The sequence below is a fragment of the Podarcis raffonei genome, chromosome 6, assembly GCF_027172205.1.
Source record: "Podarcis raffonei isolate rPodRaf1 chromosome 6, rPodRaf1.pri, whole genome shotgun sequence".
NCBI lineage: Eukaryota > Metazoa > Chordata > Lepidosauria > Squamata > Lacertidae > Podarcis > Podarcis raffonei.
In genome coordinates, this window is record NC_070607.1 from 36,273,948 (window position 1) to 36,290,543 (window position 16,596).

The 16,596-nt window shown below is 41.3% G+C and overlaps 1 protein-coding gene across 2 annotated transcripts in view; it reads left to right on the forward strand.

Moving 5' to 3' along the window:
* The window catches only part of NEGR1 (neuronal growth regulator 1), a 453,778-nt gene that overhangs the window by 282,159 nt on the left and 155,023 nt on the right, over positions 1–16,596 (forward strand). For both annotated transcript variants that reach the window (XM_053392063.1, XM_053392064.1), the window contains exon 3: positions 3,014–3,139. In XM_053392063.1, the coding sequence (XP_053248038.1) occupies positions 3,014–3,139 (126 nt within the window). The remainder of the gene's footprint in view (positions 1–3,013; positions 3,140–16,596) is intronic.

Sequence of the window (16,596 nt, forward strand, 5' to 3'; positions counted from 1 at the left end):
CACCTGGTCCTTCAGGGGCACAGTTACCCCATTCAGGACCAGGAAGTCCTCCACATCAGCCCACCCCCTGTCCTCCAAGAACAGTACTTCTGTCTTGTCAGGATTCATCCTCAATCCATTAGCTGCCATCCATCCTCTAACCACCTCCAGGCACTCACACAGGACCTTCACTGCCTTCACTGGTTCCGATTTAAAAGAGAGGCAGAGCTGGGTATCATCCGCATATTGATGGACACCCAGCCCAAACCCCCTGATGATCTCTCCCAGTGGCTTCATGTAGATGTTAAAAAGCATGGGGGAGAGGACGGAACCCTGAGGCACCCCACAAGTGAGAGCCCAGGGGTCTGAACACTCATTCCCCACCACCACTTTCTGGAAACGGCCCAGGAGGAAGGAGCGGAACCACTGTATGACAGTGCCCCCAGCTCCCAGCCCCTCAAGACGGTCCAAAACGATGTTATGGACAATTGTATCAAAAGCCGCTGAGAGATCCAGCAGAACTAGGAAACAGCTCTCACCTTTGTCCCTAGCCCGCCAGAGATAATCAACCAGCGTGACCAATGCAGTTTCAGTCCCATGATGAGGCCTGAATCCCAATTGGAAGGGATCCAAATGGTCCGCATCCTCCAGGAGTGCCTGGAGTTGTTCAGCAACCACCCGCTCAATCACCTTGCCCAAGAATGGAAGATTTGAGACTGCGATAGTTGGCCATACTGGCCAGGTCTAAATATGTTTTTTTAAGAAGTGGTTTAATGACAGCCTCTTTCAGCGGGTCTGGGAACGCTCCCTCACAGAGGTAAGCATTCACCACCCCACAGAGCCCATCGCCCAGCCCTTCTTGGCTTGCTTTTATTAGCCAGGATGGGCAAGGCTCAAGGAGAGAGGTGGTTGGTTTCACACGTCCAAGCAGACTGTCTACATCCTCGGGGGATAACGGATTAAAATTGATTCCATGCAACTCCGACCAGACAGGGCTCTAGCACTCTCCCACCCTGGCCCTGCTCCCAAGGTGGTTGTTTGGGGGGGAAGCCATGACTGTTTAAAGTAGCACCATAGTGCTTTAAATTTATGGTGTGAATGTGGCTTAAGAGGTACACAATCCTTCCTGATGTTGAATTGCCTGATAAGGGGCAGAAACCTGTCACCGCAATGTGGCTGTTTCATGATACCTAGCTTCCATACAAACTCCATGTGAATGTGAGTGTGCAGAACCAGAGTATTTCTGAGTCATGCAAGAAAGAGTCATCCTTATGTAGCAAGAGGTAGTATCTGGAGCAGGTGCTACTGACATATAATGATCATTTCCAGGTACTTTGCCAGTTCTTGTTTTAGTTTTTTGCTTACTGGAAAACAACAAAATCACTTGACTTATATTATGAGTCATTCTGACATGAGTGTAATTGTGGGGGGCAAGTGAGTTTCTCATCATTCCCTCCAACATTGTACAAGATACCACACATACATTCCTATCTAGAGGGTTTGCAATCTGATGCAAAAACCAAAGGGCTGGGGATATTCATGAGGGATTAATAAGTGAGTAATGCAGCTACAGTGGGAATAACTCAGGCGGCAGTAGAAGAGCAATTAAGGAGAGGCTAAGTGGCTCAGGAAAGGTTTTGCTGCAGAACTGGGTTCTCCAAAGAGACTAAACAAGAGGCTGAGGGAAGCAGAGTGCTGAAGACAGGAGAGAGAGGACAAAGCTGTTCAGATTCAGGAGTTCCAGTCCTGGTTCATCAGCTGGAACTGACATTTGGGTTCCCAAAAAACACAATGTTTCATAAATTGGTCCCCATAGTAATATATCTTCGCAAGCAGTGCACTAAACCTAGAATAATTGGTGCTGGAGGGTTTATTGCAAATAAATACAGCTGCACAGCACAGCCTACAAATCACTTGAAACAGCTTAATATCTGCAAAGAACATGACTGCCACAATTTTTATTTGCAAGGAACAAGGCCTTCTTGACAGTGGCACCTGCTTTATGAAGTGCTCATGCTCATTCTCAAGAAATCAAAGGGATGAGCTCCTTTACAGTCTTCCTGTAACAAGCCAAAGCTTTCCCGGATTAGCAGGTCTGTGAGGATGATGCTGTTGCCTATGTTGTTCTTGGTGTGATTTATTGTGTTGGATTGTTTTATTTTAAATGAATAGATTTAGGACTTTTGTTTTTATTACTGTTTTTACTATTGTAAACCTACTTCGGGAGTTTGATGGTGAAAAGATACGTAGTATAACAAGCCAAATAACCACCATTAAGAACGTATAAATTTAGATATCATCATCATCATCATTTTGCATTTTGCACTCTGCTTTGTGCCCTGTTGCAGGGAAACCACCAGCACTACCCTAAATCCAGTGCTGGCTTAAGCTACCCAATGGCTTCTTGTCATGAAGACTATATATTACCTTCAGTGTAAGGAGAAATGTGCCTCTGAATACTAGTCAATGTCAAACATAACAGAGGGTGCTATAGCAGTCAGGTTCAGCTTCTTGGCTTCCTACAGGAATCTGATTGGCTACTGTAAGAATAGAATGCTGGACAAGATAGGCCATTGTTCTGAGCCTTTCTCCTATGTTCTTATCTCTCAGGGTTGTTGCAATGATATAATGGGCGAAGAAAGATGAAATATAAATGGAATATTAACCTACTAGGTTTTTTATAGTGATGCTCCATAATTCAGTGCCATGTACAAAGGCATTCCTTATTAAGTTTGGTGGGACCTACTTCCAGGTAAGTGTGTTTAGAATTGCAGCCTGAATGTTGTATCAGCTAAAAGCTATCAAGGAAATGTATTCCTGTGTGTGTATGCAGAGGTGCTACTTTGTAGAGATATTTCCCTATAGAAAATGGGCATATAAACTTAACCTTGCATTGTGTATTGCGGAGCAAGGGTGACTCTTGTTTGGGATGAAGCTGGATTCTAACGATATCAGTATTGCGTCTTTAATGACATCTCTAGTGGTTTCCCAGATTAAAGAAAATCTTTAACTGTGTTTTATTGTGTCGTTTCAGTTTCTCCAAAGATAAGTCATATCTCAAATGACATTGTGGTGAATGAAGGAAGTAACGTCACGCTGGCCTGCTTGGCTACAGGGAAACCAGACCCTTCCATTTCTTGGAGACATATCTCTCCATCAGGTATGCTCAAAATCCACTCGATTTGATTCTCTGTCACAATGTGCATGGGGTTTTGGTGTGTTTGTGTGCGGTTTGGGTTGTTGCAGCTGTTTTAAGTTACATACAAGTCTAATATGAATTCCAAGTGCCAGGTTGTTCAGGAACCTGGAAATTTGCTAGAAAATTTGAAATATGTTACAGAATTTGATTTAAATCACTAATTGGATCATACTGGTGGCTAAACTCTATGATATAAATGACAGCAGTCAGAGAGTAGCTATTAGCTTTAAAATGTTATATATGTGTGTTTCTGTGTGTTTTGTTTTGTTTCATTGTTAACAGACAGTTTCTGGCTTTGAGTTCCTGCCAAAATCAGTACCCTGTGGAAAGGTGAAACTGGTTAATGAGAAAGGGGGAAAACTGCACATTTTCAAGGCTTTCTCCCCATGTTTGAGTGCCTCAGGCAAGAGATCTGAAGTTAGTTTCCAGCTTTTATCTGTTCATGCTCCACCCTACACAGACACCCAACACACATGGCTATTTAACTATTTAATAGACTCTACCCTGATGTTTTCCTGTGCAAGGGAGAATGCAGATTCCAGGCAATGGAAGTGGTGCAATACAGACAGCTAGGTTAAGAGCCTCAAAGGAGGTGGCAGGGAAGCTGCAAGTGGGGATTCCTGCTCAGATGATGGAACCACAATTTTGCCTTCCTGCCAGAAGCAGCATGGTGTGGAATTGCAGCTCTATTGCCAGAACAATGGAGATATACTCCCTTGTCTCATAGGAACATGGGAAGCTGCCCTATGCTAATTCAGACCATTGGTCCATCTAGCTCAGTATTGTCTACACTAGGGTTTCCCAAATTTGGGAGTTGTAGTCCAAAAACAGCTGGAGACCCATCAATCCCAGCTAGCAGGACCAGTGGTCAGGGATGAAGGGGACTTTAGTATGAAAACAGTTTGAGACCCAAGTTTGGGAAACTCCTGTCTACACTGTCTGGCAGTAGCTCTCCAGAATTTCAGGCAAGATGCTCCCCATCCCTACCTAGCCATGCCAGAGATCAAGCCTTGTATCTTCTGCATGGAAACCAGATCCTCTACCACGGAGCTGCAACCCTTTCCCATGAAACTTGCATGTTGTATGGAATTCAAGGAGGATAGGATGGATATGTGATCTTGGAGATGCACATAAGTGCAGAAGGCACCAAGGCTAATAGAGAAAGAGAGGCCTAGAGTGAGCAGGGGCAGGTGGAGGCTGCTCATCATGATGCTATCTTTGCCATCCCACCATGGGAATTAGGTGGCCCTAGAAGTGGGTGAGTAGTGATTGTTTCTCCTCCATTCCCACAATGGGAGTTGGGCAGGGGATAGCCTCAGGCAGAGAGAGGGCTATGGGTTTTACTCAGCCCTGAAACCTACTGTGTGTCATTGGGCCAGTTGTTCTCTAGTTCAACCCAACTTATTTCACAGGGAAGGTTTGTGGCAAATTAAAAAAGGGGCTTTATTGAGCTCCTTGGAGGAAAAGTGAAGTAAATTGGAGATGTTGATTGACTACAGCTTTTCATACCCCTGTCTTTGGGTGATGCTGGCTGGGGCTGATGGGAGTTGTAGTCTAGAGAGCCACAGGTTCTGTTCAGTTTCATTTGCATCCTTTGCTTCCCTTTCTTCTACATTCCTTTCTCCTCTACATTCTTTTACTCTATTTGCCTCTTTTCCCTTCCTCCCCCTTAACAACTAATCATCTCAGGGTGGTGACTTCTTAGGCCTGCCTTCCCCTCTCCTCTTTTTGTTCTTGCTGTATAGAGTGACATGCAGGTTGGTGACGCTAGATCAAGGGTAGTCAGTGCTGATGGACTACAACTCCCATCAGCCATGAATGGTATTGGAGAGCACCACATTGGCCATCTCTGTGTCAGATGAATAGCATTGACAAAATGGCCACCTACTGCAACTTCAAGGAGGAGAGTTTGTGTTGGGTTTAAGAGCTTATTCTGGTAGTTAGACAATATTTAGATAGCAAATCAGCCTCGTGTGGATGTAGGTGCTGGAGCCACATCGTAGTATGCCTAAAAGAAAGGCTAAGCAGCACTTTGCTTTATAGTGGAGGGCTTGAAAGAATTACTAATAGTGACCTTTAAAAGAGCAACAATTAAACCTTTTTAAGTGACCACCAAGGGAGTAGAAAAATCAGTTACTTCATAAAGGTGGTCTTTAACTAAATGTCAAACAAAATTGTGTTGGGAACCTTGGGGAGTCTTCAAAGTGGGAGCCTAGGATGTGAACTCTCCTAAAAGGCGACACGGGGCCTTGAGTTGCATTGTGAAAATGACATTAGCAGAACCTTGCTGCCACCTTGCAATTTCAGTGCAAAGAGAAATTTGGAATGTCCCCCCACAGCTGAATTTCTGATTAAATCAGCAGAGGATTTATTTATATATAGAAATATTTATAAACTGCTCTTTCATAAGATATATCAAGGCAGTAACTTGAGTCTTTTCTTCAATCCCAAAACACACTTACTAAAAAGTAAGCCCCATTTAACACACTGGGACTTCCTTCTGAGTAAACAGGTGATCCTGCTGATGAATGTGGCCAAGAGATTAGATATGAACAGCTTACTCCCATGAGATAGCATCCTTTGATGAATGTCTTCATAAAAACTTCTATTTATCTACATTGCATGAGAATTGGGACTACTTAGGTAAATTGAAACTAAAAAAAATTACCTTTGATAACAAAATCAATTAGGATTGTGCAGAAAAGATCCACAAGGAGGAACTCTGGATCCTTTCCAGTTGTGGCCACCCCTTTTGCATTCTGAATGATTGGTTGATGCATGAATGTTCTAAAGAAGAAAAATGTTCTCCAGTAATCAGCCACTGGGAATAATCAGCGGAGATGAATGCAAGTTAAACACTTGTTAATGCCAGATGGTGCTGAACCAATAAAGTCTGATTCAAATATTTAGGAGTTACTGGAATGTACAGCTTTAGAATGCATATCTGGATCCTTTTCAGTAAAGATGCCCCTGCATGTTGAGAGCTAGGATAACAGGGAAGTTTTGGGTGAGTGTTCCAATATGCTACCCTCAATCTGCAGCCTGAATAAGTATAATCCCACGAAAACTTGTGGAAACAGTTAAAGCCTAGAAAAAGGGTACAGCAGGCTACTGAGTTTGGTCCCCTGTCCTAGGGCAGGATACCTATTCGCTAAGCCATTATAGAGATGTTTTCCCAGTCTCCTAAGAAAAAAAATTCAAGACTCTGTTACTGCAAAAAGTAAAATAGGAACAATTGGAAGGGAAAAGAAATCTGATGGGTAGAAAAATGACTAAATATTCTCTCCCCACTTTCCACTCTAAACCAACCCACCCAGAACATACTTGCCTCTGCAATGGATGTTTTAGTTGAGATTCCTGCATTTGGGTCTCTTCCAACTCTATACAGTTCTATGATTCTGCTATGGTCTTCCCTAGACAAGTAACTCAGATAGGGGTCATGGTGTCTCAGTTCTTTGGTAGAGATAATATTTAGTTTCATTTGCACAACTGCAGCCATGCAGATCCATAGAACACTTGAATTACATTTTAATGAATGAACAAAATGAATGAATTGATTACACTTAACTGAATAGTGTTCCATTTGGACATAAGTATTAACTAGAAACAGAATCATTCATTTAAAATAAGGCCTCAGAGGATGCTCCAGTTATGTTTAACCATGTACATTCTAGCACAGAAATGCTGGTGGATCTCACTCCAGAGAGGCATAAGATGCTCATGTCGTGTCAACGAGGTTTGATCATGAGGATGATTTCAAGCTTGACAAAATAAATGGAAGAAGTACACCTGTAAACTATTCTTTGAGACTATGGCAAGGAGACTGTTGTTTAAGAAAAGATGCATCTGCAGTATATTTCATGTCTTGTTTGAGGCACTGGCTTCCAAGTACCTACATTACTGTATCAGCATTACTAGAGAGTTTTTTTGGGTGACTGCTTAGCAATCTGATATGGCTGAAATCCTGGGTCACCCTCTACCACTGAGAAAATTATGCTAGGGTAAAATAATTTATAAGGAGACAGCTTTTAGGCATCCTAAAATAGAGTCCAGAAAAACACACACAAATAAGCTGTGGAAAAAAATAGAACCTTCTAGTCTAACTAAATTATCAGATAGGTAATAAAAGAAGCTGGGCTTATAGGGGAGAGAACACAGGGTTTTTTGTTATGTGGCACACGTTAGATTTTTGCTTTGCTTTTGCTTTTAGTTCACTTGATGAACTAAGGTTCATTGGCACTTCATGTTTCTCCTCAGTTTTCACCTGTAATTCACAGCAGCATCCATATAATTACAAAGACTGTTGCTCTGAAATAGGGTTCATGCCTTGCATTCATAAGGTCCCACAAGTCCATTTGAAGAACTTGAAGGTAGAGGACTGGCAAAATACCTGTGCCTGGAGATATGGAGAGCTGGTATGGTCAGGTTAAGTTGGCATACCTGAGATAATGTACCATTGATCTGAGTCAGTATGAATTAGTGCCATTTTTCTACCTAATATGAGAGTCAATACAGTCTCTCTTTTTGTAGTGTTCCACATTCATAACACCGCTTCAGTACAATCCTATCCATGTTCATGCAGAAGTAAGTCCCACAATGTTAAGCATGCCTACAAGGGAGCAGATTAGACACAGACTATGTTTATATTAGCGTCATAACATGCAGCAAGGTTATTGCTCTTTGCTGCATTTCAAGTTACAATTTCACATTGCAGAGAGGGGGGTGGGCATGTTTACATATTACCTGATGCACATTACATGTTTGGTTTCCCCATGCATGTAACTGCCCCGCTATTCATGAGACTGCACATTGATATGGATTGCTGCTGAAATCATATGTACTTGACTTCAAACACCACTGGTGGGAGTGCACTGGAGCCAGAGTAAATGACAATGTGTATACGGCCATGGAATCGGCACTTCACAGTGCAAACTATAAAATGCAGTATAATTTGAAGAGGGGGAAAATAACCACTTTGTATAGTTTCCACTTGGCAGAGGTTGGTACATTGCTTTTTGTTGAGGAAAAACTGTTAGTCTAATATGAATGAAAATAAACTGTAAAGTTATTTTAACTTAGTACATAAATTAGAGCATGAGTTTTAATGGGGCATGTTTAACTTGCAGTCATTATGTAAATTCATTCATTATTATAAATATTCATTATCTGAAGCTATTATGTAAATCTGCCAAATCTACACATTTAGTGTAACACTAGAAGGAACATGGAACAGAAGCTTGTAATCTGAAAATCTTATATTGTTGAAATGTCATCTGAATAAATTGCAGGTATTAGTTATTTTGTTCTGACATTTAAGAGCAAAGTGCAACATCAATAGCTGAAGAATGAAACTGGAATCTTAAAAGAATTTGGGGTTGTCTGAGACATAATTCTGCCTCCTAACACTTGTATGCACAGCATGCTTATTATACTTTCCATTTTTTGAAAGCAAGAGCTAGAAATGTTAAGTCAGAGGAGCTGCATTGCAGCGCTTGCTCTCCAACCTTCTCAAAGCCCTCCAAGGAATGAGCTACTGCAATTTCTCTTCAAACCGGCTTACACATTACCTTTATTGTGCAGCCATGTTGAAATGGCCTCCAGGTGTGATGGTTTAGCTCTATCTCACTGCAACATGTGGAGTTGGTCACTGTTTTGCCCTTCTGATCCTATGTACCATCTCCACATAATCCCCAGTTGCTTCTGGGACTGTATGGTGCTGGCATCAAGATGCTCCAAACAATCAGATCTAAGTATCATGGCGTGGTTTTTTTATGCATCAGAGTGGCAAGAATGGTGTTCCAGCATGCAGCATCCTTTCAAGTAGCTGGGTTGTTGTTTTCCCCCTGTGATGAAGGTAATGTAAACAAAGCCCCGGAGAGCTCACTCAGTTGCTGAGCCATTCTTGCAGATATGGCGCTCTCCCTATATAACTCACTTTTGAAAGCTTAACTCCACTAATACGACAAATAAACAAAATTCAGCAGAATGCCTTGGTCAGACTGGCAGAGTGTGGGGAGAGTCAGAGAATCCTCTAGCACCTTAAAGGCTGACTCTTTATCATGGTATGAGAACTTAATTGCCAATAAGTCTAATTAACCGGTGCACGAAGACTGACTTAGACAAAGGGAAGGAAGGAAGCTAAAGGATACGAATTAATCCTCCACTTAAAGGCCTTTTCCTGCTTTACAAAGCAGGAAAAGGCCTTTAATTGTGAAATGGGTTAATGGGCCTGGAGAACGATACTTCAGACCTTTTGCACTCATATTTCACTACAGCTTTAGCTTTCTGGATGGGTTCTTTTTATGTCTCTTGTCTTTCGTTTATTCCCATCTTATCAATTTGGTTGGACTTCCAATGTACCTAAGTGAATATAAACTTGCCTCCTTTTCTGTAAAGCATTAAAGAACGAGAGCCCCATATGCATACGGCTAAAGATAGAAGCAGCCCTATGACCCACCAGTGTCCCTGATTATGAGGAAACATCCTGTGGGCATACAGCCTTTTCCTATTAACACCAAATATGTGGTCATGATAGGGGCAATAATAGACAATACATTAATGTACAATAATGTATATTAATCCTGCATGAATGACAGTAAGATCAGAAATGGCACGAGAGAAAAGCAAATATCCCTCCTCTGCAATGTAATTCATCTAATGTGTCTTTCACCAAGCGTTCCCTGATGTGTTAGGGGTTTTTGAAATGTTTGTCCATTCAATTCTTAATACCTGATTTCGGCATCCATTCAGTGTCCTTAGGGGCAGTCCTTTGTGGTCTATGCAAACAAGTGAAGGGTGGTGTTGTCAGATGAGGGAACCTATGGCCTAGAAGATGAGCAGGTTAAATTATTAGAATAATAAACCAGATGTGTATAGCTTGACTAGAGAACTGGCCCTGCCGTAAATTTCATACCTGTGGTCCACAACTGTTCCCAGTCAGCAAACATAATGTTATGTCCAACGTCTTGTGCCCATTTAATCATTACAGATTTAACCGTCTCATCCTGAGTATTCCATTTCAACAGCAAGTTATACATTTTTGACAAAGTCTTAGTTTTGGGTTCTAACAATTCTGTTTCCAATTTAGATTTTTCCACCTAGAAGCCAACTTTCTTATCCAAATTGTAAGCCTCCATTATCTGATAATAATAATGAAGCCAATCTCACACTTTATCTTTTAATTTCTCAAAACTCTGCAATTTCAGTCTGTCCCCTTCTTGCTCCAAAATTTCCCGATATTTTGGCCGTTTGGCCTCCATGTTAAGTTTTTTCTGAGCCTTAGCCTCCATTGGTGACAACCACCTTGGGGTTTTATTTTCCAATAGATCTTTATATCTAATCCAAACATTAAACAATGCTCTCCTGACAATATGGTTTTTGAAAGCTTTATGTGCTTTAACCTTGTCGTACCACAAATATGCATGCCACCCAAATACATTGTTAAAACCTTCCAAATCCAAAATGTCTGTATTCTCAAGAAGCAGCCAGTCTTTCAACCAGCAGAATGCTGCTGATTCATAATAAAGTTTGAAGTCTGGCAGGGCAAATCCACCTCTTTCCTTTACATCAGTTAATATCTTAAATTTTATTCTAGGCTTCTTGCCCTGCCAGACAAATTTAGAAATGTCTTTCTGCCACTTCTTGAAACAGTCCATTTTGTCCAAAATTTGCAGTGTTTGAAACAAAAACAACATTCTAGGCAATTCTAGGAAGTTGTGGACCACCGGTATGAAATTTACGGCATGTAATGCCTTAAGAGAGAATATTATGAAAATGATATACAGGTGGTACATGACACCAGTCAAGCTTGCAAAAATCTATCGTTTGCCCGATAACAAATGTTGGAAATGTAAAGAAAATGAAGGTACATTCTTTCACCTTTGGTGGACGTGCCCTAGGATTAAGGCTTTCTGGGAAATGATATACAATGAGTTGAAAAAGGTATTTAAATATACCTTCTTGAAGAAACCAGAGGCCTTTCTCCTGGGCATGTCAGCCAATTGGTGTCAAAGAAGGATAGAACGTTTTTTATGTATGCCACAACAGCAGCAAGAATACTCATCGCAAAGTATTGGAAGACGCAAGATTTACCCACTCTGGAAGAATGGCAGATGAAACTGATTGACTGTATGGGATTGGCAGAAATGACTGGCAGAATCCGTGACCAGGGAGAAGAGTCGGCAGAAGAAGATTGGAAAAAATTTAAGGACTACTTACAGAAATATTGTAAAATTAAGGAATGTTGAATGATGCTGGATTGAAATTGAGTGGTTTCCAGCTGTAATGGTATAAAGGAACATGAAAAAATGGTTGGATAGAAAACAAGGTGTTATTATAAGCTGTAATGCTTTAAGTTAAGGATTTGCTGAACAAATAATTTGAAATGGAATACAAGAAGGGGAGGTATGAGGAGGTCAGAGAAATATGTTATTGAAAACTACGTATTATGAACTATATGTCTTTTTAATTTTTTTGTTTGTTTTTTGTTTGCATAAAAAATTTGAAAACTTTAATAAATATCTTTAAAAGAGAGAGAGAGAACTGGCCCTGCAAGCCAATAAAAAAAATGTTTGAGCACTTGTAAAATATTAATTTTAAAGTGATGGACATGTGTGTGTTTGGTAGGAGTTGATGGTGATATCCAAACATAGGCCACAGGCACCATGCTGCTTTAAACAGCCATGGCTTCCCCCCAAATAATTCTGGGAGCTGTAGTTTGTTAAATGTGCTGAGAATTGTTAGGAGATCCCTATTCCCATTACAGAGCTACAATTCTCAGAGGGTTTAACAACCAATCCCTCTTGCCAGCCAAGTCTGGGAATTGTAATTCCTGGCACCCTTAAAAAACTGCAGCTCTCAGAATTCTTTGGTAGATCTGTTTAAAGTGCTTTAAATGTATGCTGTTAATGCGTCCACAGTAATATGACATGGTTCATATGGAACCAAATTGTGCAGCGTAATCACCACTGTTTGTAAAGAAAATGATATTCTCAGAAGCAGTTTACTCAGGTGACTGTAACACAAAATTTCCTACGCACACACACAAAAAAGGTGTTTAGCATTTGCCCCCATTCATGTGAAGGAGACTGCAAGATTTCTATTTGATGCTAAATCAGGCTCATCGTTAATTCGATAGCAAGTTCAAGGGGGAGATCAATGCCTATTAGAGAAATTAAGACTCCTCTTTCCAAGAATGAGTAAAAGGTATATCACTGCTGGTACAATCTGAAAATGTTAACTCATGCCCATTGCAGATCTCAAGGGTTTCTACCCTTACCATGCATTTAAGAATAGTAGATAGAGGTATAGGAAAGGGAAGATAAGATAAGAAGGAGTGATTAGGCATATGTAGTTCACACCTAAATCCCGGGTTCACTTGGTTGCCATGCCTTTAGTCTCACCCAAAGCAGAAATGAAAGCTGCCCATAGAAAACAATGGAGAAGTGCAGAATTTATCAAGAATCGTGTCAGACTAAGTCATATTGAGAGTTGACCCATTGAAATCAACATAGTTATTACTCTTTCAGCCTATTGTGTCCTATTATTTCCAATAGCTCTAGCACTTAACTATCACTGAGGATGTTAAAATTATTGATATCAAACTGCCCGAGTCTCAACATAAGAACTGAAGAGAAACCTGTTGGATCATCCCAAGGGCCCATCTAGTCCAGCATCCTGTTCTCACAGTGGTCAACCAGATGCTTGTGGGAAACCCACAAGCAGTTAAGATGAGCTGGCGAGGCCCTTGTTGCCAGTTCTGTCAAGCTGTGGTTTGCGGAGTGGAGGCACAATACAGGGTCTTCTCTGTGGATACCCCTAAGCTGTGGAATGACCTCCTTTATGAAGTGTGTCTGTATCAGACACGGAGAACTAGCAACTTAATGCCCAATTGCAGAAGTGGTAAGATCATTTTGACTCAAAATTCTAGGGTTCTGTGCCCTGAAGTACCTCTCCAGTTGGAGATGCTGTTATTTCATCACGGATACAGTGATGTGGTTTGCACATTACATTAACCATAGTTGAACTATAGCTCAATGTAGTGTATTGAAATCATGGTTGCTTTGCTCTTCCTCTACTTCTGCTAGGAGACAGGCAGTGGCCTCATTTGCCACATCACTTGAACCCAGTCTTATGGTTTGTTTTCCTCCAGACAAATCAGAAGAGGAGGCCAAGGTTTGTGTGGCAGCAGCAGGCACAGCGGAGAAGCAATTTGCCTGGGATTTTAGCTTCATGTACCGTCACACTGCTCATTCCCATAAAGCCAGGCCAAGAAACTGAAGTATATTAGTTTGTATGCTGTTTTGTGGTCTCCCTGCAAGGAATCTATGTCACATCCTGCTTCCTCAACATGAAACATGAGATTGAGGATCTTGGTGTGTCAGAAATACAGTAGTGGAGCCCAAAAAAAATAGGTGCGGGAACACACTTTTTAACCAAAAAAAGAGAGGTACCAGTATTGCATGCCCTTGAGTACCCCCTAAAGAGGGGGGGAGCACTGGTGGAACCCTATCTGCAAAGCAGCCTTTCAGTTTCTGTGATGTGCCTGTGTGTCTCTATAAGAAGAGATTGCAGCATTTCACTTCCTCTTCCTGCCTGAATCTCTTTGTCCTCTGTGCTAATAATGCCTGCCACCAATAAAAGCCTTTCTTTTTCTGCAAGGAGAGCCTTCCTAAGCACTGAATGGCAAGTATGTTTGACCCTAAACCCACAGGTGAATGTATGAAAAAAGCAGTTTCAGGAACTATTTCACAACATGTAAATATGATGTTACCAAGAGGTTCAAGGTTTTGTTTTGTTTTCCTGTCACAAAGCAAGGTGCTGTAATACAACAAATGCAACACATGTAAAGGAAAAGGAAAAAGCTGGCAATGATTTCTTTGTAAATGGCTAAAATTAAAATACACCAAGCATATCTGAATCGCAGAGGTGTGGAGGATGCACGGGCTACAGCTGAAAATAACAAGGGACAGAATAATAACAGTGTGCTGGGGAGCATAATTGCAACACAGCATAAAATTCCCGTAATAACACTAAACATTTGCAGTTCAGTGATATCGCCAGCCTGTGCTTCAGGATTAGCTTTGTTGCTCTTTCATCCTGGAGGAATCCCCTCCCCATTAGCAAATTTCGGTTCTGATTCATTCTCTCTCTCTCTCTCTCTCTCTCTCTCTCTCTCTCTCTCTCTCTCTGTGTGTGTGTGTATGCACGTGCCGTAACTGAACTCTATCCAATACAATCCCTATTATTTCTGGACAGCACTAAAGCTCTGAAGATGTATTACACTAATGTATCATCATAGCACTGTCATTCTGACGATATATTAGTGTAATACATCTTCAGAGCACTCAAATGATGGGGCTGTCTAGGAGTTGATTCAATTCAATTACTGGACAAAAGGCATTGCTAGTCAACTGAATGGAGAAAGAGAGAGAATACTTCCTGTAGAAGCCTTGCTAGAGCGCATTAGTGCAAAAATGTCATTATGAAGGCTGCTATTGTGTGAAGGCTGCTGCCATACTCTGCACAATGATATTGAGCACACACGCCTGTATTCATAAGGAGGAAACACAATTGTACGCTGGTGAGCTGGGTTGCACTAATTCCTACAATCATGGTTTCCAAAAACTACTGCTATGTGGTTTTGGGAAATTGCTATGATCATGTAACTGTGTATGCCATACTTCTCTACTAATTCCCTCTGCACGATCATAGGTATATGCAAGACAAGATCAAGGATAGGCATATCGGAACTCAATCCTATTGTATCAAAGAAATTCAGCAGCAGCACAGCTATAAACCCATCCTTCAGGTGGTTATTATACTGGTTTTATTTAACAGCAATCTTAAGTATCTTGGAACACTGATGCATGTTAGGGAGAAAGAATGTACACAAAATAAAGTCTGCTTGTGAGGGCACATGCCATGTTTGAAGAACTTCCATCCATGTATGCAGACTGATCTTTCTACACTGGGAATCAGACCAGGATCAGGGAGATTTAAGGTTTGAAACCTCACTGTGTGACTATAGGTCACTGCTATGTTTCAGCCTAAGCTACTTCATAGGGTTGTTCCAATAAGAAAATGGATGTGGGGGTGGGAGCTCCTTGCAGGAAATGCAGTATAAAAATATATATTAAATATTGCGACAACATGTGGGTTAATGGCATTTAAACTAATAAAACATGAGGGATGGCCCTTAGCTCTGTGGTAGACCAAGTGGTTCCAAATTCAGTCCCTGACATATGGTCAGGAAGAACTGCATGCCTGTGACCCTCAGAGGTGTTACTAGTCATAGGAGACAATAATGGGCTAGATGGACAAATTGACTGACCTGGTGTTGAAAAGCACACACTTTGTATATGTTTTTTATCCATCATATGTCCAATGACCCTTAAACTGACCATTGAATTTCAGAGGTTCCTGTTGCAGAAAAACTTCTCTCTTCCCACTACTTCCAGTTTGTTTAGCATAGACTCATAGAAGAGTTGAAAGGGACCCAAGGGTCATCTAGTCCAACCCCTTGCAATGCAGGAATCTCAGCTAAAGCATCCTGTGGCCCAAGACACCATAATGTTGTAATAGCTGGAATTATGAAAGCTAGACGGAAAACATTGTCATGGCTCCCTTCTTGGAGACAAGGGAAGGATTCAACTGTCCCATGCTATAGGAAACAAATGGAACAATGTGGAAACTGGGACAACTCTGGGTTTGTTCTCTTTTAAATTGGTCAGCTCCAGATTCATATTCTCTTTGTAATGGTGAGATATACAGATCATAGTGAATTTTCTAGATGACTGAAAGAAATCGTTGCAGACATTTTCATACGTGTGTGTGTGTGTTATGGGGAAACAGTGTAAAACAATTCAGTGGTTTTATTTGATGAGCACTGACATACCTCCCTTATGCCATCATTATTCTGCTGGCAGGCAACAGCTTGATTATGGGCACCAGAACTGCTCTTATCTTCCAGGTGAGAGATGAAGGAATGAGGTGAAACATCTGTTCCCTGCAGCTAAGCTGGAATGGGTCTGGAGATTAGCCAGAAATCCTTCAGTGGCAAACCACGGCAGGAAGAATCAACTCTGACTTGGCCAGGAATAGCCAAAAGCTCAGAGGACTCTCATTTTTCATGTAGGAAAATAGAAAATTGGACATTAGGCCATTATGAATAATTGCCCTGGTCTGCTGAAAGCTATTTATCTCAATCTCAGTCTGTGGCATGTATTTCATATTTACTTTCATGTCTTAGTAGGGGGAGATGAGAGTACTGGATAGGGACTATTTCATCCTGTCCCAACAGCTTAGATTGAGTATTTGTAACTGGGTAAAACTCAAAGGGAGGATTCTGATGGTAGTAGGGGCCAGATCGATTCTGGGCAGCTCCCAACAAAATACTAAAACCACAAAAAAATATCAAA